Source organism: Tiliqua scincoides, chromosome 5 (genome assembly GCF_035046505.1).
Source record: "Tiliqua scincoides isolate rTilSci1 chromosome 5, rTilSci1.hap2, whole genome shotgun sequence".
Classification (NCBI taxonomy): Eukaryota; Metazoa; Chordata; class Lepidosauria; order Squamata; family Scincidae; genus Tiliqua; species Tiliqua scincoides.
In genome coordinates, this window is record NC_089825.1 from 79,304,311 (window position 1) to 79,329,967 (window position 25,657).

General features: G+C 46.9%; 1 protein-coding gene across 2 annotated transcripts in view; it reads right to left on the reverse strand.

The window, feature by feature from the left end:
* Positions 1-25,657, reverse strand: part of FMNL1 (formin like 1) — a 100,198-nt gene that overhangs the window by 4,584 nt on the left and 69,957 nt on the right. For both annotated transcript variants that reach the window (XM_066626997.1, XM_066626998.1), the window contains exons 11-26: positions 22,899-22,973; positions 21,335-21,445; positions 19,588-19,737; positions 19,142-19,267; positions 18,062-18,314; positions 17,131-17,460; positions 14,618-14,742; positions 14,305-14,507; positions 12,273-12,507; positions 11,440-11,508; positions 9,523-9,603; positions 8,418-8,547; positions 8,030-8,193; positions 7,464-7,565; positions 4,856-4,954; positions 1,516-1,639 (exon numbers count right to left, since the gene is read on the reverse strand). In XM_066626997.1, the coding sequence (XP_066483094.1) occupies positions 1,516-1,639; positions 4,856-4,954; positions 7,464-7,565; positions 8,030-8,193; positions 8,418-8,547; positions 9,523-9,603; positions 11,440-11,508; positions 12,273-12,507; positions 14,305-14,507; positions 14,618-14,742; positions 17,131-17,460; positions 18,062-18,314; positions 19,142-19,267; positions 19,588-19,737; positions 21,335-21,445; positions 22,899-22,973 (2,377 nt within the window). The remainder of the gene's footprint in view (positions 1-1,515; positions 1,640-4,855; positions 4,955-7,463; positions 7,566-8,029; positions 8,194-8,417; positions 8,548-9,522; positions 9,604-11,439; positions 11,509-12,272; positions 12,508-14,304; positions 14,508-14,617; positions 14,743-17,130; positions 17,461-18,061; positions 18,315-19,141; positions 19,268-19,587; positions 19,738-21,334; positions 21,446-22,898; positions 22,974-25,657) is intronic.

Consider the following 25,657-nt stretch of genomic DNA (forward strand, 5'->3'; position numbering starts at 1 on the left):
GCCTGGGAAGGGTGGTTTTGCCAGATGGTCCCCCTCTGGTTCCCTTAGCCTGGGATAGTGGCAGCAGACAGATCTATGTGCTTCTCCCCTCCCATTTTCAGCTGCTGACCCAGTAACTCCAGGAAGTGGAGATCAGGAAGGGGTTGTGCTGAGCACTAACTACGAGACCCTACTCCCTTTGGTCACCCTCTAACTCTTCACTGACAAGTCTTTATAACAACCACATATGGTAAATAAGTATTGTTATCCCCATATTGCAGCCGAGGTGCTGAGGCTGAGAGGCTCACCTAAGGCTGCCAGGTGAATTCACGGCGGAGGTGAGAGCCAAACTAGAGAAGTCCCAATTTGCAGCTCACGTCTCTTACAGTGCAAACTTGGAAATCAGTTCCATTGTGCCCACTGAGATGGACTCACAGGTAAGTGTGTACAGGAGTGCAGCCTCAGCCACTGCGCTGCAGAAGTTCTGCTAAACCAGTTGAAGTGCATGGTGCAGATATGTCCTTGGAGAATACCAGACAGGAAATTAGTGAACACAGAAGGTGTGAGACTTGTCCGAAAGAGCACTAGCAAAAGGGGAGCAAGTCCAAAGAAGGACACAGAGGCAAGGGAGTATGCCTCCGTGAAGCAGAGTCCAAACTAGCAGAGGCATCTAGAAGCTTGATGCAAACTGATTAGCAGTAGCTGGGGGGGGGGAATCCCTGAAGAAGCCTGATCCGTGTTTGCAAGACAAAATAGACTTGTTAAAACAAGATACTGTTACACATTGCTCCATTTTATCATCACTCTGGAAAATGCCAGAGCTTGGCTGGAAAGCACAAAGAAGTTTTCACCAAATTAGTGCAGTAACCATTAATGTCAGTAGTTGGAACTGGAATGCTACTCAAAACTCTCAGCCCCCAGACCCCCTCCCCCCAAAATCCTCACCCCTTAGCAGAAACTCATGATGGGTGGGTTCCCCCGAGGAAACCCCTGATGGGTGGATTGGGCAGAATAAAAAGCACCATGCAGATATAAGCTTGTAGTAGTCATGATTAAGGGTGAGCAGCAGACTAACCAAGAAACACACAGACTACAATCATGGCAATGAGAAGCAGAATCCACCCACTCTGGCCCTTGTTAGCACAGAGTGAAGCAAACCTCTGCTCCCAAGAAATAAGGCATTGACTCAGAGAAAACAAGAGCTTTGCAGCAGCCGGCTTAGGTAGCTCTGCCTGGGAAGGGCTCCAGCAGCAGATTTAAACCACGCAGTGTAATTTGTTGTCATCACCAAAAGTCAACAAATTACACGGCATGATTTAAATCTGCTGCTGAAGCCCTTCCCAGGAGAAAGGGGCTCCAGAAGTCCAGGTGGCTGCAGGGCAGCAGTGGCACTGGGCGGAATGGTCTGAGCCAGAGGAGGATGTCCCCAGCCCAGCCAGATTCCAAGTAGTTCCCATTTGGGCTTCCACACCTGCCCTCTATGGGAGCCTTGCTGAGACATCAAAACTAAGTGGCAAAAGATACAGCCCTCCTCACCCATAATAATGTCCTCAATGGCTCCATCTTTCTTGTCAAAAATGAGGGGCTCCTTCACCAGCTGCTTCTTCTTCAGCTCTGCAATGAGGTCCATCTGCTGCCGCTTGGCCTTATGGGTAGGAGACTGTCAAGATGGGGGCAAAAAACGGTTGCTGTAGTTACAGATGCACCACACCAAAATACAAGAATTCTGTCTGCAAAGCCAGCCCACCCATCAGGCAGCTGTCCAAGGTACTGGATATTGGTGGGGGGGCTGCTGCTGCAAGGGGCTTTCTATTTGCTTAATTACTTTTCAATCCAGTCTATTCTGAGGGCTTAGAGTGGCAGATTATCTTCAACTACTATGACAAAGAGGAATTCAAGAAAATATCTACTCTATAAACGAAAACTCAGAATATTTTCTGATACAAGCCTGGTCAGGAACTAGTTTTACAAGAAGGTCACAGCTCCGTTCCACCCTAAAACAGGCACCAATAAGTCCCACGGTCACCACCACCCACCCCTGCACTGGCAAACAGAGGAGTCAAAGTTTTGGTCAAATCAGGGAGACAGATTTGGTCAAAGGCCGTCTTGCTAATAACTACTATTAAGACTTTGCTTTTAAAAACTTACTGTGCTACTAGAATGACTCTGGTCCTGCCAGAAAACACTTGGGCAAAATGTACAATGTCAAGATCATCCACTAAAATTGAGTGGCGGGAGAGTTATAACAGATAATTTTTTGTCTTGTTTTGTTTTGTCTTGTTTTTTGTCTCAAAAAATTTTGAGAATTTTTTTTTTTTTACCCAGTGCATAATTAATCCATGGAACATCTTTCCACAGGATGAAGTGATAGCACCTGGCCTAGATGCGTTTAAAAAGGGATTGGATAGAGTTATGGAGGAAAAGACCATCACAGGTTACAAGTCATGATGACTGCATAGAACCCCTGGATTCTAGAGGTAGCCTGTCTCTGAATGTCAGGTGCAAGGGAATTGCAACAGGATATAGGTTTCTTGTTGTCTTGAATGCTCCCAGATGAATCTGGTGGGTTTCTGAGTTACAGGAAGCTGGACTAGATGGGCCCTTGGCCTGATCCAGCAGGACTCTTCTGATGTTAAGTTCTTAAGGGATTTCAAGGTTGGGGATAAACCACCCCACACATGCTGGCCATGAGTGACAGCTGAGACCTTGGGAGACCACTTCACACTTCTTATGGCAGCTTCGGTCCCCCACTGATATCTGTAACAAACCTGTATGATGTGACAGACAGATGTGTACCAAGGAGCATAATGGACTAAGGAAGTGATTCCCAAACCCCTACAGGAAAGTTGGGAACCAGGTAAGTATTTGTGTGTGTGGGGAGAGAGGTAGGGAGGGGAGCAGGAACAGCACCACAGCGATCGCAGCACCACTGCTACCAAGGGGCTTATTTCTTACCTTGGGGCCAGGGCTGGCCTCCTGCAGGGTCCTGGAGGCTTGCAGCCCTCTCTGATGTCAATGCCCTTCAAGGCTTCTATAAACAATCCATATCTCCTAACAGCAGCTACCTCTGGAAATAGCCGCTGATAGGAGATGATTGTTTACAGAAGCCTCCGAGGACTCTGGAGGGAGTTGCAAGCCTCCAGGGCCCTGCAAGAAGCCAGCTCCACCCCCAAGGTAAGAAATAAGCCCCTTGGCGGCAGCAGCCCTGGAATCTCTGCAGCACTGTCACTGCCATTGGAGCATGGCTGCTCCCCTTAAGGGGGAATGCCCTGCTTCTGGTTCCCCTGGTGGGTCACAACCCAAGAGTCAGGGAACCACTGGACTAAGGTTCTCTGGCATGTTTCCATAGATCATTTCCAGACGCACATCTCTTTATACTTTATCAACAGAATACCATGCGAAGCTACTCTTAAGGTAGGAGGCACAGGGCCAGGGCCAAGTATTCCAGGTTTTTCTCCCTGGCACATTAATCCAAAAGCCAAATGAGTTTTCTTTCCACAGATATATAACTTTACACCCCATTTCTGTAGTTGCAAATAGAAGCTTTGGAACACAAGAAGTTGCATAGTAAAAACCCTGAGTCTTAACATAAAAAACTTCCTGCAGGATCAGGCCATTGAGTCCAGCATCCTCTGGAAAACCCACTAGCAGGAGAGAAAGACATGCCTCTCTTTTGCCATTGCTTCCCTGCAACTGGTGTATTCAGAAGCATGCTGCCAATGAACCTGGAGGTACTGCATAGGCCTCTAGTAGCCACTGACTACTAAGTAGTCAAGTAACCATTGATAAACCTGTCCTCTATGAATTTATCCAATTTCCCTTTAAGTATATCCAAGCTAGTGGCCATCACATCTTGTGGCAATGAATTCCACATACTATGGAAAATACTTGAGTTTGGCTGGAAAGCACAAAGAAAGGTTTTCAGCAGACTGATGCAATAACCATTTTTGCCAATAGATGGAGCTGGAATGCGACTCAAAACTCTGCCCACATATAACCCCCCCCCCCCAAAAAAAACTCATCCTTTAACTGCAGACAAAGCAAAAAATATTCCTTAACACAATCTAGCTAGACAGATCTTAGCTATCCTACTTACGTTGCTCAAAGAAGCCACTAGTCCTTGCACTTGCAAGTGAGCAAGTGGGTGTCCTTCTCTGAGCTCTCAATGAATAGATCACTCAAGTGACTGGCAGAGGACAACCCACACTTCCTGTGGGCTGCGAATATGCATCACTTTGCTGGGACATCATCATCAAGTTACTTGATTGGAGGAGTGGAATCCACCTGGTCTCCCCCTCCTGCTTCCCCCCCCCCACCAAGATGGACAGGTCTGACTGCCCAATCACTAAGCACATTCCAATTCTGGGGAGGGGAATATCCATTCCAAACAGGAAGAGAAGCCAAATCCACAAGCAGCACATGGTTGGGGAATAACAGAGTTTCCCAACAAAGGCTGCTAGCTAAGCATGCCCCAGCACCTTCTTAGGCTGCTGAATCTGCACCAGAGCTTCTGGAGAGTTAAAAGCAGTCAACAGGCAAGAAGAGGAGGAAACATTAATCACTCAGTGTGAGGCTGCACATCTGCCTTGCATTGTGACTAGGAGAGACAATATGTTACATAGATCTATTTTTCTCCCAGATGCACCCTTTCTAAATAGTAAATTCTGTTGTCAGAAAATTGGAATTGGAATAAGTGGTATGACTCAAATGAGCAGAAGAATTTTTGGTGAAATTTACATCTCATCCTTAATTGGACCTGACTGGCCAAATTTAGAACACAGCTTGGTACGAAACTCTGGAATGTTCTTGATGTTGAGAAAAAGTGGGGAACCAGGAGGACTATTTTAGAAGTCGGTGAAAAAGTGTTAGCACCTACCTTTGGTGCGGACGGTTCCTCTTTGCTTGGGGACTCTGGTTCCCCCTCCTTGACAGCTGCTTCCTGCTTCCTCCACAGTTGGACGTCTTCTTCTGCTTTCTATTTTTGGAGCAGGGGTGGGGGATGGAGGGGGAAAAATGAACCATGCTAAACCAGATTCCTGAGTCATTACATTGCAAAATGCCCTTCAGTAGCCTCATGTCGCAGAGGAATCAGAATATTTCATGGGGTTCCAGCCAGCCCAAAGGAAGAACCCAAATGAGACTTCATCACCGCACACAGAAGCAGGGAAGGTTTCAGAAGGAGGAAAGGGAAGAGGGAACCACACACTTTTTCCCCCTTCCCACCTTCCTGAAACTTTCCGCCATGATGCTATAGAGATTTGGGGCTGGCTGACAATCCAGAACCTGAGTGCTTTAGTGGTAAAGGTTTCATTCAACACCTGCCTGCATAGTGCACAGTGGAGAATTTTTAATCTAATGGGGCACATTTCCCCAACCTTAATCAGGTTTAGACTTAGGACAATTTGACCAATTGGGCCCCACTCTTGGAGAGTCCCTAAAACTTTGCTAGCACCTTGTTCTGTAGCTGATGCTCCAGCATGGAATCTTTCAGGTTGAGGCGTCACAAGGAGAGCATGGTAAGTGGAGCACTGCCACTGGATGGCCCTCCTTCCTGCCCAAACCAGGTCTTATTGGCTTGAAATCACCCCCGCCCCCAAACAGTTGGTGGTGATGCTGCTGGCATGTGCCTTGTTACTGCCACTCATCCTGGTGAGTAGGGACCCGCATAGGGTTGTCCATCATCTTATTTATTTATTTATTATTATCTGCAAAAAGTGTTTTGCATTGGGCCCCACAGCCCCTAAGGCCTGCCATGACCCCAATTCTGCCCCAGGACATTGTGTTAAGGGTAGGAAATCTTCTCTCAATTTTCCTTTTTTCTCTCTAATTGGTGTTCAGCTGCCTTCAACATTCTCCTTGATCCTGGAGATTACTGAGCACACACAGTCCTTGGTGGCCTGTTTTTTAGGTTTTTTTTTCTTTTAATGTACAAACTTTTTTTTTTTTTTGCATATTTAGGAGATCCCTGAATATGGATAAACTCACTCATTTGCCAGTCAGTGGTCCTATTTAGGAACAGAAGCTCTAGTAGTAAGCGGAGGGAGGGGGAGAGCTCACATGTCTATATGTCAAACTATCTTCCGTGCACAACCTGTGATCGTTTGGGGGGGGGGGGCAGAAAAGTAATTCTTCAGCATCTGTGATTACAGCTGTCCATGCTTTCAGCTGCTCAGAGTCAATAGGATAGAGCAGGATACAAATCAAATAAATAAGTAAATCAAATAATATATTTTTTTTAAGGCAACACTCACCTATCCTTACCTCCCTAGAGCATCACTTGTGACCAATTCAGGCTCCTTAAACTATCAACATCAATTGTTGCCCAAGGAATATATGAAACAATATTTATATAATATTGTTATATGAATGGGATGGGAGTATCACTGAACAAGCATAAATGAAAATATTCTCTCTCAATCAGACAATTCACTGTGCAATCCTAACGAATGTGAGTGCCAACACAGCACCTGCTGCATCAGTGCTAGCCATTGTAAAAGCTCCATAAAGTGCTTTTCAACAACTCGAGTGTAAGCAACACTGGCTGGAAGGCCTGTACCATCCCATCAATGCTGCATCCAAGTCGCCAGCTGCTGGAAGACGTCAGAGAAGCGTCAAGTGGCACAGGGGCTTGGGGAGGATGGGGAGGGCAAAACAGAGGTGGGGAGGGGTGTAATAAAGCAGGGGAGGGCAGAATGGGGGCTGAGATAGACCCAAGAGAGGGTGGGATTGGTGGATGAGGCCTCAGCCGAATCCGAACTCTCTTTCCCGGGCCTGGCAGCTTTACGTGGGACTGCTTGGATTTGTGCCAGTGATTTAGCTGGCGTAGATCTGAGTAACCCCATTGGGCAGACTAGAGCATTACTTGGAGTAAGGGGGAAAATATCCCCTTACTCCAAGGAGACCTCCAGCCTGCTCCTAACCTACACTGGATACAGCAGAGACCATGTAGCCCTGCTGCACCAGTGCTAGAAAGGATTGAGCTGCCCATTAACTGTAGTAATCTGGCTAGTGCCTTAGGGTCCTCTATTTACTTTAAAGGCTTATATCTGACCTTTCCCCCTACCCTCATGTAGGGTGCCCAGGGCAGCTTACCATTGGACAATAAAACATAATTTTATTTACAATGCTATGTGCGTTCTAGAACGACAATTTCATTAACTCTTACAACCAGAACTATTAACAATACATCACATTTCTATAGCGCATTTCAAGGGCTTAAAGTGCTTCACATACACTGTATTATCTCAGCCATCTCTTTTGATAGCCCTGTAAAGAAGGCATTTAAAATTGTTGAATTATTATTATTATGGATTATTATGGATTATTATTATGGATTATACATTGTCCCCATATTGCGGATGTGAAGCTGAGACTAGTTTGCCTGAAGCAGCCACCTGGTATGTTCATGGAGTAGGCCCAGTGCACATACCTGGTTCATGTGCTCAGCCACTAGGCTACACCAACCTCAGAAACAGGGCTCTTACCTTGTAAGCTTTAACAAAGCGCACAAATGTGGGGAAAAACATAGTCGGAGGGGTGGTCTTGGGATTTTCCCCAAAGAATTCCACTGTGGATTCATAGGCTTCCTAAAGATAAAGAAAAAAGCCAACCCAGAATTACAACCACGAGCATCAGAGCAGCTGCATCAAGAAGACACTCCCTTCGTTTCCTCATGATGGGTCTGTGGCTGGTGTGGGAAGTCCCAAGGGAAGGAGTAGGGCGGGACTAACTTTAAGTTTTGAGTTCTCAATTTATTTTTTTACTAGAGTCCCCAAGGCCTAGCAATGCCAGGCAAGCGGGAGCATACTTAGGATCTCCCAAGAGCTGAAGCAGGACTGAACTGTGTCGAGTGGTCCTAACAAGGCTCTCTTGCTGAAGATTGTACAGTGGCTTAGCAAAACGTTTGTGATAAAAGCACAAAGCTTCACTATAAATAAAGGTTACACTGTGAAGCTCAAATTGAGTTAAGGAGACATTCCTAATATTTTAGGAAGTCTCACTGAGTTCAGTAGGACTCCCTCCCAGTGAGCGTGGCTCTCCTCCTTCTCACCTGTGCAGTTTTACTGTCTGTCTGGAGCTTCTCCATCACCTCCGTGTTGGCCTTGAGGAAATCTTTGAGCACCACACTGTCATCCTGACGCATGAACTCTTTGCGTGTGAGCTCCATGCCCCGCTGCAGGCCTCGCACATCTTGCAGCACACTGTCCAGCGACACTACCAGTGTGGAGAGAGAGATGAGTGAGGTCACAAAGACCCAGCTGGGCTGATGTGGCTTCAATTACCTGGTCCCACTTGGGGGACTTCAGGATAGATTTGGTAAGGTAAGAGCAGTTTCCTATTCTTCCTCCTTGTCCAATCCCCATGGCCATGGGAGCAGCACTCCATACCATAAAGATGAATCACTGTTCTTTACTCCCCACAGCCCATCATCTCCATACCTGTCCCTGCTTTGTCCAGGAAATGCAACTCGCTGGAGAAGTTGGTGAGATCTGGGTATTTCTCCTGGATCACCCGTACTATGTAATGAAGTAGCGTCTGTTTCCGATCAGTTGACTTCATGTCCAGTAGCTAGGGAGAGAAACAATGGTCAGACTGGGAAACACCAAAGGCTCCAGTTTGTCCTCATTCCAGCACTTAAGAACCAGCATGATACAGTAGTGGACTAGGAATTGAAAGACTCAGGTTCAAGACCTCACTGAGGTATGACGCTAATTGGGTGACCATGTCGGGACAAGTCAGTCTCCCTCAGCCTAACCTCTCTCATAGGGTTGTAGCGGATATAAACAAAAAGTGTCCCACATTTGCCTCCCAGAGCTCCATGCAAGAAAAGCAGGATGTTAATGTATTGCAATTATTACTATTATCACCACCACCCTTTCTCTTGCTTGTATTCTTTTCCTCCAGTTGCCACTGTCCAACAGGCTCCCTGTTGCAGGATTACTGACACACAAACCACAACTCTGCCACATTTTCAACATCTGTGGCTTTGAGCTATTTCTTGTCCCTAACAGCCAGGAAAGAGAGCCTTCCTCTCTGCTCTGAAAGGTTAACAGAAAGCTATTTGAAGCAAGAGCCCTGTCCTAGGAGCTGTGATGGGCTCAACTGGTTAGGGCTGGGACCAGATGCACTATATAAATTACGCAGCCTACAGTAGTCTGGGAAAAATGGAGCAGGCAAAACCAAAGTTTGCACCACACCTTTCTACCATGACAAGGAACGTGGGCAAGGGCAGATTGTTCTGCCCTTGTAACCTTGAGGAGGACAGGCATTGAGAGAAATCTCCTTGCTTGTATCCAGCCATTGCTGACCCTGGCCTACTGTCAGGGATGGATATCCCATTGCAGTTAGCTATCACATTCAGCAATGCAACTGCTTGGATTCAAATTCACTGGATTCACTCAGCTGCTTGGATTAAAATAATGGCTCAAGACACAGTCATAACCAACTCCCAAGCCCACATCTGCTTTTCAGTGTCTGGTCCTGTCACAAATAAATAGATTTCAAGCCTTCCACACCCTTTTGAAAGTGAAACACCATACATACCGCATCAAGACTTTGCAACCGGAAACCATAGGCTGCTCCCCGTTTGCTGCTGTTCAGGTAATTCCCAAATGCCAAAACAATCTACAGAGAAACAGACATGGGTCAAAATGGCTGGGATCACTTCTTCCTGTCTTTAAACCCAGTCTAGTGGCAGTGCAGGTCTCACAAAGACTGAACAGATGGAGATGAACACTCATTTATCTTCTCTTTGATGCATGTCCCAAAAAACATGGAACATCTGACAGTTTAGAACATCTGCCCACGATGTATTTTATCTCTAAATAGATAGAAAAACATATTGAGAGTTAAAACAATCTTGTGGATGGCTGTCCTCCAAGATTATTCTGAGGCCCAAGGCAGGCTCACCTATCACATGATTTCAAGTACTTATCATGGATAGTTCATTTTTCTTATCTCAGCCAATTGCCTTACAATGAGAGGACAGTCCAAGATGGAGTGAGCTGAACTTGGCTGCTGCTATCACGCTAATTGTGGGTGACATTTGCACTTCTGGCCAAAAGCAAGAGGGCAGAAGAACCCTCTTTCACAGCATACACTGAAGTGGCGCTAAGGCTGTAATCCTATGCAGACTTACCTGGGAGTAAGCCCAACTGAACACAATGGGACTTACTTCTGAGTAGATATGCATAGGATTGGGCTGTAAGGCAGTAATTCCCATGTGCTGTGGGGCACCAGTGCACCATGAGAAATATGCTAATCACATAAGCAAAGAATGCTGTTAGCCCAAAGCATGCACCCAGAAAGGAAGCTGTCTGCTGCATCTCTGTATGAATCCTTGCTCTGTACTGGTCTCCTTTCAATCAGCCTCCAATAATAGTGGCTAATTCTGCTGTTTCTCTGAGTCAGGTTATTCCCATCATTCATTTAATCCTGATCCAGATACAGCAACATTAGCTGTCTTGAGAGAGGGGTACCTTTTGCATACCTGCATGAGTCACTGTTCCAGACTTTCCCCTTTCCCAAGCAGGGGTGTATCTATTGTCAGAGACTGATGTCATGTTTAAGGGCTCCAATGAAGTCCACAGTGGTCTCCACTGAAGATTGAGGGCAACCCAATCATATGCTGCCCCAGCACCCAGAGGAGCAGCAGCACTGAAATGGCCGCCACTGTATCCTGTGGACCCTGGGTAGCTGCCGGAGTCTCCCTGGGGTAAGGAAAACTTTGTTCCCTTACCACAAGTAAAGTGCTAGCAGCCCCAATGGTCTCCTTGGAGCTGCACCAGCTATTTTGCTGGCACAGAACTGAGGAGGCCCATGTAGGGCCTTCAGGCTTTGGAGGGGGCATAGGATACAGCGGCAGAGTATGCTGCCTTCTCCCACCCACCTCCTGGGCTCGGTCCTCCCCTTCCCCCTCCCTCCCTCCACCCAGTTCCACCCTCCCCCCAGCTCTGAAAAGCTGCTCCGCCAGTCAGTGGAGACATTTACTGCCGGCTGCTCCCACGGCAGGTTCTCCCAGCACGGAGGCCTAGTGCCAACTGGTGCTGGCCTCGGTGCTGGCACTGCATTTCAATTACCAGTGGTAATTTCAATTACCACTTCATTTCACTGGTAATCAGTGGCAATTTCAATTACCACTTCATTACCACTGCATTTCAATTACCAGCGGTAGAGTGCCTTATAGCACTTTTACAACACCTGGCGCTGGCAATACAAATATACTGCTGGCACTGAACTCAGTAGGATTGGGCCCTAAGTCTTCCTCTTACATGCACTAAAATTACACCTTTGTGTAAATGTGCCATCCGTTTTAAGCCAGAAACAAAGTGAGCCTCAACTCTCAGAAGTCTGGGGCACACTGATTAATGCTTTGGACTTTTATTTAGTCTGGTTACCTAAAGGCTTCCCCTAAACCCAAATAACCACGGAGACCCAATGCTTATTTTTAAGGAACCTCACCTCTAGAATCTGGCGCAGTTTGGTAGAAGACTTGAGTGACATTGAAGCAGCAATGATGGAGTTAAGTTGCTGTAGATGAGGAACAGAGAAAGGAGAGCTTCATCAGATCTCTGGTTTTGCATGAAATTTCTTGCCCCCAATTCTACATTCATCCTAACCAGCCCCAGTTCGAAATTGGGAAAATGAAACGTGTGCCTCACATTCTGAACTCTGACACAAAACTTCTGAAAAGCCAGGCCACGTGCTTCCTGTCTGGAGATGGGGGCAAATGAAATGGATGTATCTGTGTATTGCTATGCACATTTTAGGGAAATACTTTAGATTCAATTTCCACCCTTCCTGCACAAGCGTTGCTTGAAACTTCAGATATTTGAATCATCCGATTAAGAAAAAACATTTCTACATAATCAAAGTAAGAAAAATATTTCAAATTCCTAAGGTAAGTTAAGGCGTTACATTTGTCTGAATTTTTCCTCCTTCCCCCAGCCCCCAACAGCTGAATGTGCTTCACTGTCTTAGGCTGCAGGATCAGGTCCAAAGAGAACCTGCAAGAGCAGCACTCTGCATAACCTTATCGCATTGCTAAGCTTCTGAGCAAGTCAGCGATTTCTCTTTTCATCTTATCATCTTGAAAAAAATATGCTCAACTATTCAAAATGAAAATAAAACTGTACTTGATTCAACCAAGTCAAAATATGTCTTGACTTTTGAGGTCCAACTTGTGCACCTCTCCAGACTATCGTAGCACAGGTCTCCTCTGTAGCCCCACCATAATTAACCTGTATTAACATAATTAGATTAATTAACCCAAGTTGCCCAACTCTGTCCCATACCGGCAGGAGGAGCTGTACGGTGTCTCCAAAGTTGCCCAGGAAGGTCATGATGTTCATGCGTTCTGCCAGGCGGGGGATCTTGCTGAATTTGATCATGAAGAGGTCCTCGTCTGTAAGCTCGTCCAGTGGTCGCTGCTCCTTCTCGTACTTGCGGATCAGAGTTAGCTCATATTCTGTGGGGATGAAGCGCTGCAGCAACTCCAGGAAGTCAAGATTCAGAGAGGGTATGTCATATCTGTAGGAGAGCAAAGCAGGCCAGAATGACTGGGCAAAACAGGAGAGGACTTTCTTAGGAACAAGGGGTGGATGGGGTGGCACAGCCCTTCCATGGCATCATTTACACTGGTTCACTTCCATGGCATCATTTACATTGGTTCACATCACTTTACATGCTCATGGATCTGAGAGGGCCCAATCTTATGCAATTTTCCAGCACCAATGCAGCCGCAATGCAGCCCAGAGGTAAGGCAACAAACTTTCCCTTATTTTGGGGAGACCTCAGTGACTGCCTCCCCACCACAGGATGCAGTGCATGCCCCATTGGCATGGCTGCATCAGCACTGGAATGTCGCATAGGATTGGGCCCTAAGTTTCTCAAGCAAAGCAAGACTGGCACCCTTGTCTGGAAAGTCCATAGAGAGGAAACCAAAGGCTTCCACCAAATTTCTAGCAAGACTGTTTAAGCAATGTTCCACCAGAGGGCTATCAAGAGATCCCCTGTCACTTTATCACATTGCTCATCCCAACTAGGACAGAAGAAAGGTAACGTGTTTTGTGACAGCAATGATTTGTGACTAAATTTGAGCCCACCTCCTCAGTCAATAGTTCTTCGGGAGAGGCCATAGTAGAGCAGACCTCTCCAGCCCCGCGTCCCAGGGAAAGGTCCGCGATGGTGCCACCTGCGGGATGCAGCCACCCCCCCACGTTCAAATCCGTCTGGAGCGCACGGAGCCTTGCACAACTCCAGGATGCGTTGGGAAAGCTTCCTGAAGCTTCCCCGACACTTTAAACTGTGCTTCAGGTGCTTCTGGCAAACCTGAAGCACAGTTTCTGACCGCATCTGGAGCCTCAGGGAGGCTTCCACGTGGTTCCAGAGGTGCACAAGGTGCTGATGGAGGAAGCGAAACTTGTGTTGACTGAACTTGGCTGATGCAAGGCTCTGGGGTAAGCAGGGATGAGGCAGGAGGGAGTCGTTCCGGGGCAGGGGGAGGATGGGCGGAGGGTGGTCCTGGGGGGCAGGCAGGTGAGGAGCGGGAGATGGGGCTGGGACCCGGCAGTTATGATGGATTCCAAGCCCGTTCCCCAAGCAGCATGGAGCGGCTTCATGCCGCTCCGTTCTCCTTGGACTTGAGGTGGTGCAAGTCCGAGGAGACCCATAGGAGCTATAGTGGTTTACCTGGGGGGAAAGGAGAAGAATTTCCCCTTACCTTCAGCCAAACCACTTGGCAGTCCTATCTTGAACTGGATATAGCGCAAGACCTCCTGGCTTGCCCATTCCAGCGCAAGATAGGATTGTGCTATGAATCACTCAAGGCAAGAAAGGGCCCAGCTGGGTGTGGTCTGCCGACACCCATGAGATCAGAATCTGGTTTCCTCCCAGTCACAATATCTTGGCCAGTCAAGCAAGCTTGGCAAGCACTGAATTTGTATACCGGTGCTGATTGCTCACAGTTTGGTAATCTGATTGGCTGGGAACTATATACAACCTCTTCCAGGCCAGGTAAGGGGAACCCCATTGCTTGACAGATATTGTAGGTGACTTTCCTGCCAATTTTCTACATCCCTTGTTCTTCCCATCCTGCTACAGAACAGTCTCATTTGGTCCTGACAGACGTGACCTGATTAGTGAGTCTTGAAAGGTCATCAGCCAGGTTGGATTCCTGTTCACCAAACTGGCTCTTGACCAGGGATCGCCTCCCTTGTACACCTGCATACAAGCACCTGCACATGTGTGCCAATAACCTCCCCTACCTACCATGCTGAGGAGCTAAACTGAAGGGGGGAAATTATTCCTCAGGTGCACACTACTTACGTCTGGATGGCCCTGCAAATGCTGTCAGTGGGGAGCCCCCCCTTGCGCAGCGTGATGGCCAGGTTCTTGGCCCGGTTGCACTCAATCAGAGTCACCTTACTGGGGGCCTTCTGGGAAGCTTTTGCTTTCAGGGCAGTGATCTCCAGAGCAGGGCCCTGCGCTTTAGTTTTGAAGTGTTCTTCGAAGTCATTCATGTCAAGCTCCTGAGGAAGATAAAAATGACAACATTGTGTGGGTGGGCAAAGAAAGGGAACGAGAGAGCCATGAGGAAAACAGAACTCAGCACCAAACCCCTCACCACAGTGTTTATTACCTGAAGCACCTTCTCGTCATTGAGGTCATTGAACACAGTCCCATTTATCTGGTTAGGTTTCAGAGCCACCCAGTTGAAGACAGGCATACGGAATTTGGTCTGTATTGGCTTCTTGATTCTGACAGCTTCCAAAAGAAAAGAAAGACTGGGTACTTACTGAACAAAAAAACAAAACAATTTCCATCTTTCCAGTTTTACTGTGGACCTGAGCCCTTTAAACTGATTTGAGTCTCTTGAAAAGTAAAGTCCACAGCTGTGAGCAGTCTGAAGGTGATGGGGCAGAGCATCCTATGGTTGCCTAAACCACAGTGCTTAGAATAATTAAGAACATAAGACGAGCCCGGCTGGATCAGGCCAAGGGCCCATCTAGTCCAGCTTCCTGTATCTCACAGTGGCCCACCAAATGCCCCAGGGAGCACACAAGACAACAGACATAACCTGCGTCCTGGTGCCCTCCCCTGCATCTGGCAATCAGAGGCAGCCTGCCTCTAAAACCAAGAGCTTGCACATACCTACCATGACTTGTAACCCGTAATGAACTTTTCCTCCAGAAATTTGCCCAATCCCCTCTTAAAGGCATCCAGGCAAGATGCCATCACTACATCCTGTGGCAAGGAGTTCCACAAACTAATTACACACTGGGAAAAGAAATATTTTATTCTGCCTGTACTAACTCTCCCAACACTCAACTTTCATGGATGTCCCCTGGTTCTGGTGTTATGTGAGAGGGAAAAGAGTATTTCTCTATCCACTCTGTCCATCCCCTGCATGATTTTGTACATCTCAATCACGTCCCTCCTTAGGAGCCTCTTTTCTAGACTGAAGAGGCCCAAACGTTGTAGCCTCTCCTCATAGGGAAAGTGCCCAACCCAGTAATCATTTTGGTTGCTCTCTTTTGCACCTTTTCCATCTCCACTATATCATTTCCAGTGCTTAGAATACCTCAACCTCTGGACCTGATAGAACAACCAAACTGATATGTTTGAACCTAGACCAGGAAGCCCTGGGTTCAAATCCACACACAGCTACAAAGTTTACTAAGAGGCTTCAGAAGAATCAATCTCTCCCAGTAAAACATACCTCACCGGGGGGGGGGGGGAGAGGGAAAAAAGTCTTGCTGCACTTTGAAGGTTAACATATTTATTTTTCCATTTATAATGCCATTTTATCTAGCATGAATTTATTCTATTGTTTTGTTGATTGCATTCGTTAAACTTCAAGATACCACAGGACTTGTTTTTGAGTCTACCGACTAAGGGCCCAATCCAATCCAATTTTCCAGTGCCAGTGCTGCTGTCCCAATGAAGTATGCACTGCTTCCTGTGTTGGGGAGGCAGTCACAGAGGCCTCCTCAAGGTATGGAACATTTGTTCCTTTACCTCGGGGCTGCATTGTGGCTGCACCAGCGCTGGAAAATTGGATAGCATTGGCCCCTAACTCAGCTTCCCCCTCTTACATCAATGCCTTGTTAGGTTGTTGTGATGATAAAAATGAATGAATGCAACCCTGAGGGAAGAGAGAGTATGCAATAAGTATATCCATAAGCTAACAGTCTCTACTCCAGGAACAGGTTCTGTACAGGTAACAAATATCCATGAATTTCCCAGTTCCCAAACTTGAGTGTCATTCCTGTCCACTAGTACTAGAATTTGGCAAGGGCAGAATTAGGAATCTCAGCTTTCATTTCCCTCTATGGTTTTTTTTTCTTTTTGAGGTTATGGTGAACTTGGACAACATTAGGTGAAGGAGGGGCAGAAATCAGCAGAGGATTGAATAGGAAATGTAAGAATCAGAGGGTATTGTTATATTTCCCTCTCTCCTTTCCAAAATCACTGTCTCTCCTAACACTTAATAACTGCCGGGCAGCCCAACCCTGAGCTGCCCGGAGCTGCGGGACCCAGTGGCTCCATGGCAGGCTCCCACCAGATCCACAGCCTCCTGCGCTACCACGGGAGGCTCCTTGGGAGAAGGGAACGTTTGTCCCCTTCCCCTGGGTAAGGGAAGCAGCCCCGCAATGGGGCTACTCACTTTAGCAGCGAGTGTTTGGTCACCGCTAAAGTGAAGGCACTCATGTAGGGTGCACAACCCTCCATGAGCGCTTAGGATCCTGCGGAGCTTGACTCCACAGATCCGCCTCCCCCCGCCCCCCGGAACGCCCCTGACCACGCTTCCCCCATCCCCGGAACGCCTCCCCCACGCTCCCGACCACGCCCCCATTCCCCGTTCCACAGCCTGGAGGTTGCAGGCACCGCAGAGTCGTGAAATGCGGGCACCCGCCGGGTGCTGGTTCAGCACCAGCTGGAGCTGAGCCAGCTCCGGTGGGAGCCCAGTGGTAAGCCCCGCAAATGTGCCTTATGGCACGTTTGCGACTGTGGTCCACGCCGTGGAGGCACGGACCACAGGATTGGGCTCTGAATTATGTTTCTATCACCCCAGTCCCTACCTCAGAACTAAATATACAAGTTGGGGAAATGGAAAATTGACATTACAAGTTGTCAGGGTTGCAAACTCACCTGAGCTGACTGTGATCTCTGGTGGATTCACCGCATTCGCCATAGGTGGGGGTGGAGGTGGTGGAGGAACTGGGCCTTCCCCCTTCTGGAGGGGTGGGGGTGGGGGTGGGGGTGGTGGAGGGGGTGTGGTTCCTCCTGCAGGAAGTGGTGGTGCAGGTGGAGGGCTATTGCTTTGAGGAAGGGGTGGTGCTGGAGGGGGAGGAGGTGGACCTTCGTCTTGAGAGCTTGACGGAACCACTGGGCTGGAGTCCTTGGCGAAGGGCAGTGGTGGTGGTAGTGGAATTTCTGGAGCAGTAGAAGGAACTGGGGATGTGGACGGAGAAGGAAAATCTAGAAGAAAGGAAATAAGATATGTGATGTGTATCTTCCCATCCTGCCCAACTAGAGATAAACCCCTTCTTATGTGCTCCCCTCACCCCACCCCACAAAGAAGGGGAAATAAACTATGAGGCAATCCCAGCACATGAACAGAACACACTAGAATATTAAAATAAGCGAGTCTGTTTTGTTCACAGAGACCATTTCTACATCATAGGTGGAGATTTCTCTGAAATACAGACAATATCTAGTCTTAACGCTACAAACCAACCAGGGTTCACCGTGCCACTAATGCTGGGCTGTACCATTTCAGGCAGAAGGTGGAGGACTGCTTATTAGGATATGGCCCAGGATTCATTTGTTGTTATTTTTTAAACTGTGTACAGAATTGTTTCAGGGGGGGGAAGTGCTAGAACAGTCATCTTCCTGATATTCTAGCTATGAATGTATAGAATGTCATTTTCATATAGGAGAGCATTCAAAAACCGGTCCTTCTTCTGCTGCTTGATGTGGTACAGCCCAGTAGAAGATATACCATGTGACTCCTCTGATTGTCCGTTTCTGCTACAAGATGGGTAAAGGATCCCACCTCACTTGTTCAATGGGACAGTACCTGTGCTGGTCGATGAGGGCACCTCAATGAGAACTGAGGAAACCACTGCGGTTTCCACAGTGATTGGGATGACCTCAATGTCAACGATGGCATATGTATCCTGTCCACGCAGAATCCGGATTAGCCCCTTGTCTTCCAGTTCCTCCAGCTTGCGTTCTAAGGCAGAGTTCAGTGGAGGCTCTGCTCTTCCTTGAGGGGGCTGCATTTGTACTAATGGGGGGCTCCTTGGACAGATTGTTTTGCCAACTGGTTCCTGTGTGTTCAGAGAGAGAGAGAGAGAGAGAGATTGATCCAGAAAATCATGAGATTTGGATAGAAAACCTAGTGAACGTAAATAGAATCTGGTACTAAATATTTTGCATGTGTTGCCATTGTGGGGTACAGAACAGTGGCCTAATTTTTCTTGGCTGAGTCTCTTCATGATTTAAACATTCTTCTTCTTTGGTCCTTAGCTGGCGCTTGGGAAGCAGGTTGACCTCTCAACCAAAATGCTACTGTAGGTGACACTGGAATCCATGTGTCATTCACGCTACACTTGGCAATTGGTGGTGATACTTCTAGCCTCGTTGATGGTCAATCACATTCCTTAGCTCTTCCTCAATGTGCTTGAGCCACATTTTCTGCCCACTGAACCCTTCAGTAGGGAGGTCGCTCTCACCAAAGAAGCTTGTGTGGCAGCAAATTGGTGTTTATTTTGCAGACACGGCCAAATAGTCGGCAGGTTTTGGGGGGGGGGGAATTTAAGAATTATGCCTGAGTTCTTGCACAGATCCTGTTCATTTCAGTGGGACAGGCAGGAGGAGATCTTGCCATGGATTTGTACCCCTTGGATTAGATGTGCATATCTTCCACTCCACTATCCTTACAAACAGGCAGCATCCCTTGCCTGAAAGAGCTGTTTCATTTTACATCTCTGCCTATTACCTAAGTGAGGAACTCCTGCTTGGGGGTCTTCTAGAGGTATTTAGTTGTCCACTATTGGAAAGATACTAGCCCAGATGGTGCCTTGGTAGAGTCCTCCCAACACACCTTTTTGCAATTAGTTCCACTCACCAGCTCCCCTAATCCCTACTGTCATACCTGGTCATCCTCCGCTGTCTTTGCTTTCAGGGACTCGACCTCATGGCGGGACTGGCACAGTTGTTTCTCTAACTCAGCAATCTTGGCCATTGATTCATTCTCTGCATCCTGGAGTTTCTCAGCAAGCTGTGACAAGAATTTCAAGAGGGCCAGGGATAAAAAAAGGGGGAAGGGAGAGCAGACGAGACAGTGACATGGTGAATAAGGAAGCAGGGTGGACAGCCCAAACAACTCTTGGGACAAAATGGATGTTTGCGCATGTGTGGTGCAGGGAGAGACCAGGGATGACTTGGAGTCCTTTTTCCTTCTGGTGTATGAGCACAAGGAAGAGAAGGGTCTACTCTACCAGACAAGTTACTTTTATAATGGCACTGCTGCTTCTCATTTATCTGAGGCGCATTATCCTCAAAGGCCCCCAAAGCAAACAACTTAGCTGGTCTCCATACCTGTCCAACTTCCTCCTGCAAATCCTCCACATGCTCCAGGACTGCGTTTTTGGTTTCAGTGTCTTCCAGCAGGGCACCTACATCAAAGATGTTGTCCAGGTACGCCTGGATCTGCACCTGTAGCTTGTCACTCTCAGAATAGCGCAATTTCTGGTGAGTCAAAAAAGAAAGATCTCAAAGTTAAAGGCTTAGTTGTAGTGGTAGTTTTTGGCACAGATTTTTTTTTTTGGGGGGGGGGGGGAGGCTCCACTCCTTAGGATACACATCTGAAGAGATTCATGGGATTCCACCTGACTGTTTAGCTGCTGCAATGCTACTTTGGGGAGAGGAAAATGATCTCCGCAAAACCATTTGTTTTGGTTTTGGGAGTTATATTTCTCCCAGTTACCCTGCACATGCCCAATCTCATCTGATCTTGGAAGCTAAGCAGGGTCAGGCCTGCTTAGTACTTGGATGGGAGACTGCCTGGGAATACCAGGTGCTGTAGGCTTTTACCATAGTCTTTCGAGACTGAAGGTTGCCAACCATTCAAAAAGATGCATGGATCACCATTCTTATATGTTGCTTGCAATTATTTTATCTACTGCATTTGTTTCCCTTACTCAACAGGCTCAGTGACTCACATCGCGATTGTCATAGTAGCTGGTGCTTTTGAAACCTCTGTTAACTCATGATCAGGGATAGGCAGGGGAACATAATCTCAGCATCCCCTCTTTCTTCCCCGGATCCACCTGGAGAAAATGGTAGCGGCATTTTACAGAGTTTGGAATGCTGTGCATGCATGCATGGGTTGCATGTAGTTTATTTATTTATTTGGATAATTTATTCCCCAGCTTTCTCCCACACTCAAAGCAACTTACAGAATAAAAACTGGTACAAATTTAAAACACTAAAAATGTTAAAAATGATTAAAACACTAAAAGAGAACAGACCCTAGGATTACATAAAACTATTAAAATTACATCTCATTAAAAGTGCCAGCCCATGAGGTCAATCAAATGCCTTCCTAAAGAAAAATGTCTTGAGATTCTGCTGGAAGGTTTCCAGAGAGGGAGACTTTCTTAATTCTAGCAGGAGGGAATTCCACAAACAAGGAGCCAAGGAACTGCATACAAGAAGGCTGCCATCCACCTCACCTCTGCTGGAGGCGGTACAGTTAGAAGGGCCCTCTCTGACAACCTGAGTGGATGGGTAGGATTGTATGGAAGGAGGCAGTCCCTCAAATACCCTGGTCCCAAACCGTGAAGGGTGTCCTAGTTTCCCAGGACACAGACTGTTTGGAACAAGTCAGAGCTGAATTCTCTGAGAGGTTAACTCCTCCAACTAGAATTAATTTCTGCTGAATTATTGCTACTGTGACCAATGCGCAGGCCTAGGCATGTCTACTCAGAAGTAAGCACCACTGAGCTGAATGCAACTTACTTCTGGGTAGGTGTTGACTGCAGCTTAAATCAACAGTGTTCAGCCAAGTTAGAATGGTCACTAAATTCCATATGAAACAGTATCACTAGAAAACCAGCTCAAGAACATATAACAAGCATTTCCATGCCTGTTTTATGCCTGCCGTGGAGGTGTGAGCCACACACAGGACAGGGATCTCAGAAGTGTTAAGCAGTTAGCCTATGAAACACACTACACAAATGAAGAATCTTGAAGTGACTCCCATGAAGTGACTCCCATAAACTGAGCACAGATCCATCCACCCACTACTCTTCCCAACCCCACCCAGCAGGTCCATCCTTCTCACCTCTAGGTACTCATCCAATCCCAGCTGTGTGAACTCGTATTGCAAGAAAACGCGGAAGTTCATATTCTCCACAGAATGAACCACGATATTGATGAACTGCATACAAGCAACCTGTATTGGGAAGGTGGGAAGGGAGGTGGAGGGAGAGGGGGAGAGAGAGAATGCATCACCCAAGGGAATTTTAGCTCCTCTTTTTTTACCATTTCTTTGGCCTGGGTTTTGGGGGAGAGGACGATTCTGGCACACATACATCTTAATAGAGCTTCACTAAATGGTATTTAATGGTCGCGATCTAAAGAACCTTTCCCATTCCGTCTTCCAGGCCATATGCCCCAGTTTCCCCCTTAAAATCCTGAAAGTTGGTGGGGGGCTCAGAAACAATGAGAGTTATAGCATGGGAGAAGCTGCTGATGGAAATCACACACCCACTTGCATCGAGAGGTGCCTTTCCACTCACATCTCAAGCTCCAACTGTTTGATTTTCATTAATTTCTTTGGCTGTGTTTATAAATATGTGTTTTAAACATCCTACTACCCACTCTGAGCCTTTGGAGAATTTTAAAAAAGGAGAGTGTTGGCATATTGTTTTTTATTTTTTATTTTTAATTTCTGCACAGTTCCTTATTCCACTGATCTGACTAACAGCCCAATCCTGAGCTGCCCGGGGCATGCGGCTGCAGCGGTGCAGACAACAGCTGCCGCCACATCCTGCATGCCTCAGCCTGCCGTGGGCAGCGCCTTGGGAGAAGGGGACTTTCATCCCTTCTCCCGGGTAAGAGAATCAGCTCCACAATCAGCCCCAAAAGGTCGGCGGTAAAGTAAAGGCGTTCATGTAGGGTGCCAAGCCCTGCACAAACGGACAGGATCCAGTGGAGCTGAGCTCCACCAGACCCACCTCCTGCCTCCCCGTTCCCTCCCCCCGGCACACCTCCTGCCCACCCTCTCTCCACCCTTCCCACACCTCCTTCCTGCCCCCCTCCCCACCCCCGCTTACCGTGCTGTGGTTTGGCGGTCCGTGAGAGCAGCAGAGGATGGGCGCCCACCCAGTGCTAGCCCAGCGCTGGCCAGCACTGGGTTAGCACAGGTGCTGGCCCGGCGGTAAGCCTCACAGACGTGCCTTACGGCATGTTTGCAACAGTGCGCTCCGGTGGGAAGCCGGAGCGCCAAGCTCAGGATTGGAATCTAAGTTGTTCCAATTATATCTTCAGTGTTTCACACACGTGTTTGATTCTCTACATCAGCGATTTTCAACCTTTTTCATCCCAAGGCACGCTGACATGGCACTAAAATTGTCAAGGCACACCATCAGTTTTTGGACAACTGACAAGGCACACCACGCTAACAACAAACTAAACCACCTCAAAAACACCAAGCTTCAAAGTTAGTTTGTATTGTGTTAATCCGAAGGCCAAAACAGATGTAGCAGCAGAGAGATATCAAAGCTGTGGCAGAAAAAAATAATGAGTTTCAGGGCAACAAGGCCTGTCTGTGCATATTTGTTAGGGAAGATATGGGCAGAATGAAAACCCACATCCTCTTTCCTCACTGCCAGCCTTTGAATTACCATGAAATCTATGTTGCTCTCCTCATTTCGGAAATACTCCATCAGTTTCTCAAAGCGGTTCTTCTCGCTGCATACCTGTGGAGTTGGGAGAAGGGAAGACAAAGAAAGGTGGTCAATTTGGCTTTGCATTGAGGATGTACATTGACAATGTAAAGTTTAAACCATCTGTATGATGACAGTGGGCTCAAATAGAGGGCTCTGGCAACTGAACCCAGGTATCTGGCTACAATCCTAACCTCACTTTCCTGGGAGTAAGACCCACTGAACACAATGGGACTTACTTCTGAGTAGACCTGGTTAGGATTGTGCCCTTACCCTGTGCCAGCTCTTTCCTGTGCTTAGCCACCAGCATGGCTCACATTCAGTGGGTAGTCAGCCACAAGCTCAGGCGAGGCCAAGTGAAATGTTGGACCAATCAGATTCCTCTGGGCCCTATAAGGGCCACAAACTCTGATCTGATTCTTTGGTCAGAGAACGTGGTTAAAACCACAACTCAAGAGACTGCCATTTTTTTCTCTGCCTCCCAGCACACCAACTGGTTAGCCTGACTACTTAACAGCTCATTTCACTGCCCAATTTCTTTAAAATATATCCTGTATAGCTAATAACAAGCTCAACCTCTCTGCCTTATTCCATCTCCTCCACTTCCAACATTATCTTTAAAAACAGCCCTGACTTCCTCTACTTCCTTCAGCTTTATGATAGACGATGCTGAGAATTATAAGAGATCCTTTTCCCTCTCTTTGAAGAATGACAATTCTCAGATTCCCTTGGGTGCACGCATGCAAACCATGACAGTCTAACCAATTTTTAGTGTATGAGATATCAGCATGACGTTTGCTGCCAGTCACATCACTTGATTTGTCATAACTCAGGAGGCGGCAAAATGAATGCCTTCCTATTGGTTGTTTTGCAAATCCTTTTTACTGAGATTTTTCATTCGCAAACATTCAAACTTCAGAATAAAAATAAACGAAATATTGAGAATAAAACAGTGTCAGATTAAGATTCTTAAATTAAACCTTATGGTACAAAGATCAATTAAAGATATAATTAACTATATGGCAGAACCAAAATAACAATTCTTTTTGTGCTTCTGTTCTAGGATTTCATCACCCCAGAAGGTCTTTCCGTAAATATATCTGATTTTCCAGTGAGAGATAAAGGTATCTATCTTTATTAACGCATTCAGGGCGCAATCCTGACAGGCACTTGTGCCAACGCAAGCCCAGGAGTGTCGCAAAGCACTTTTGTGCCACTCTGAGGGAACATAGACTGGAGCACGGATGTGCACCAGCTTCCCCACGCTGACACGGGCCCCAGGGAGAAGGTGAGTTGCGTCAGCTGAGCTTGACCGATTCAGGGGTCTGGGAGAATTTGGGGAGGGCGAGGAGGAGGTGAGAAGGAGGTATTTCAAGGTGGGAAAGGGCGGGTGGGCAGGGAGCGGGAGGTGGGGCCAGGATCTGGCAGTTATGCCGGATCCTAGCCCGTTCCTGGGCGGCACAGCGCGATCCCTGGCCGCTCCATTCTGCTTGGATCTGCACCACCTCTTCAGTTGGCGTAGATCCAAGAAGACCTATTGCTGCCGCTGCAGTGCGACACAGGGTAAGGGGAAAAGTTTTCCCTTGCCTTGGGCTGCGCTGCTTTTGGCCCCAAACTTGTGTTGGATGCAGTGTAGGCCCACTGGCCTGCCTGCTTCCAGTGCAAGTTAGGATTGCGCCCTCAGTCAATTTCAACCAGCTCAAATTACGTTGGTTTGAGATTCTGAAGCCCTTATCTGGTGTGCTGATTTTTCATTCAGAGCTACAACCTAGAGTTTTTGATACCATTTTTGTAAGGTTGGTTGGGGATTTCCAGTTTTTAAAAATCACTGAACGAGCTGAAGAAAAGAATGAAGCAAGTAAATCTCTTTATAAGAATGATTCATATGAACCCAAAAAGAGACAACCAAATTAGTGTGTGTCTGCGTTAATATATCAGAAAATTCAAAAAACAGCATGAGCTTCATTTAAAATAGCTTGCAGGGGGTTTTCCTTGATTATTTTATTGTTTTGTTCATTTATGATTTTACTCTTTCAAAGTGAGTCACATCAGAGAACTGATTGGAAAGGCAGGGTATAAATGTTTGAAATGAAAATACCTGCCCTGAGTTCAATTCAGCTGAAGAACAAGTGTGAAATGTAAATTGCCTATAACTTGCTTTCAACAATAGATTCTTTTCCCCTTTATATTCCATGCAATCCCTTTTAATCTTTAGTGCAATCCTAAAACGTAAGTTAGAAATAGCGAATGGTCCAAGGTGAGCTTCATGGATGAGCAGGATTTGAACCCAGATTTGCCTAGTCCAAGTTCAATATCCATGACAAACATTCTGTAAAGAATTATTTGAGTTTATATTCATCATCATTATAGGGACTCTGAAGCACTGAACTCAAAAGCAGACAAGACAAACAGGAGACAAAATTGGAATCTCCCTCCTGAGGCAAACAGAAGTCGTGTCTCGCCCTCCATCTGGATCAAGATTGCAGCAGGGCAAAGGGATAAAGCCCCCCCCCCTGACCGCTGCCATCTAACATACACACACGCGCGCCACACAAGTTAACATAGTTTGGTGCAAAGAAAGAAAGAAAGAAAGAAAGAAAGAAAGAAAGAAAGAAAGAAAGAAAGAAAGAAAGAAAGAAAGAAAGAAAGAAAGAAAGAAAGAAAGAAAGAAAGAAAGAAAGAAAGAAAGAAAGAAAGAAAGAAAGAAAGAAAGAAAG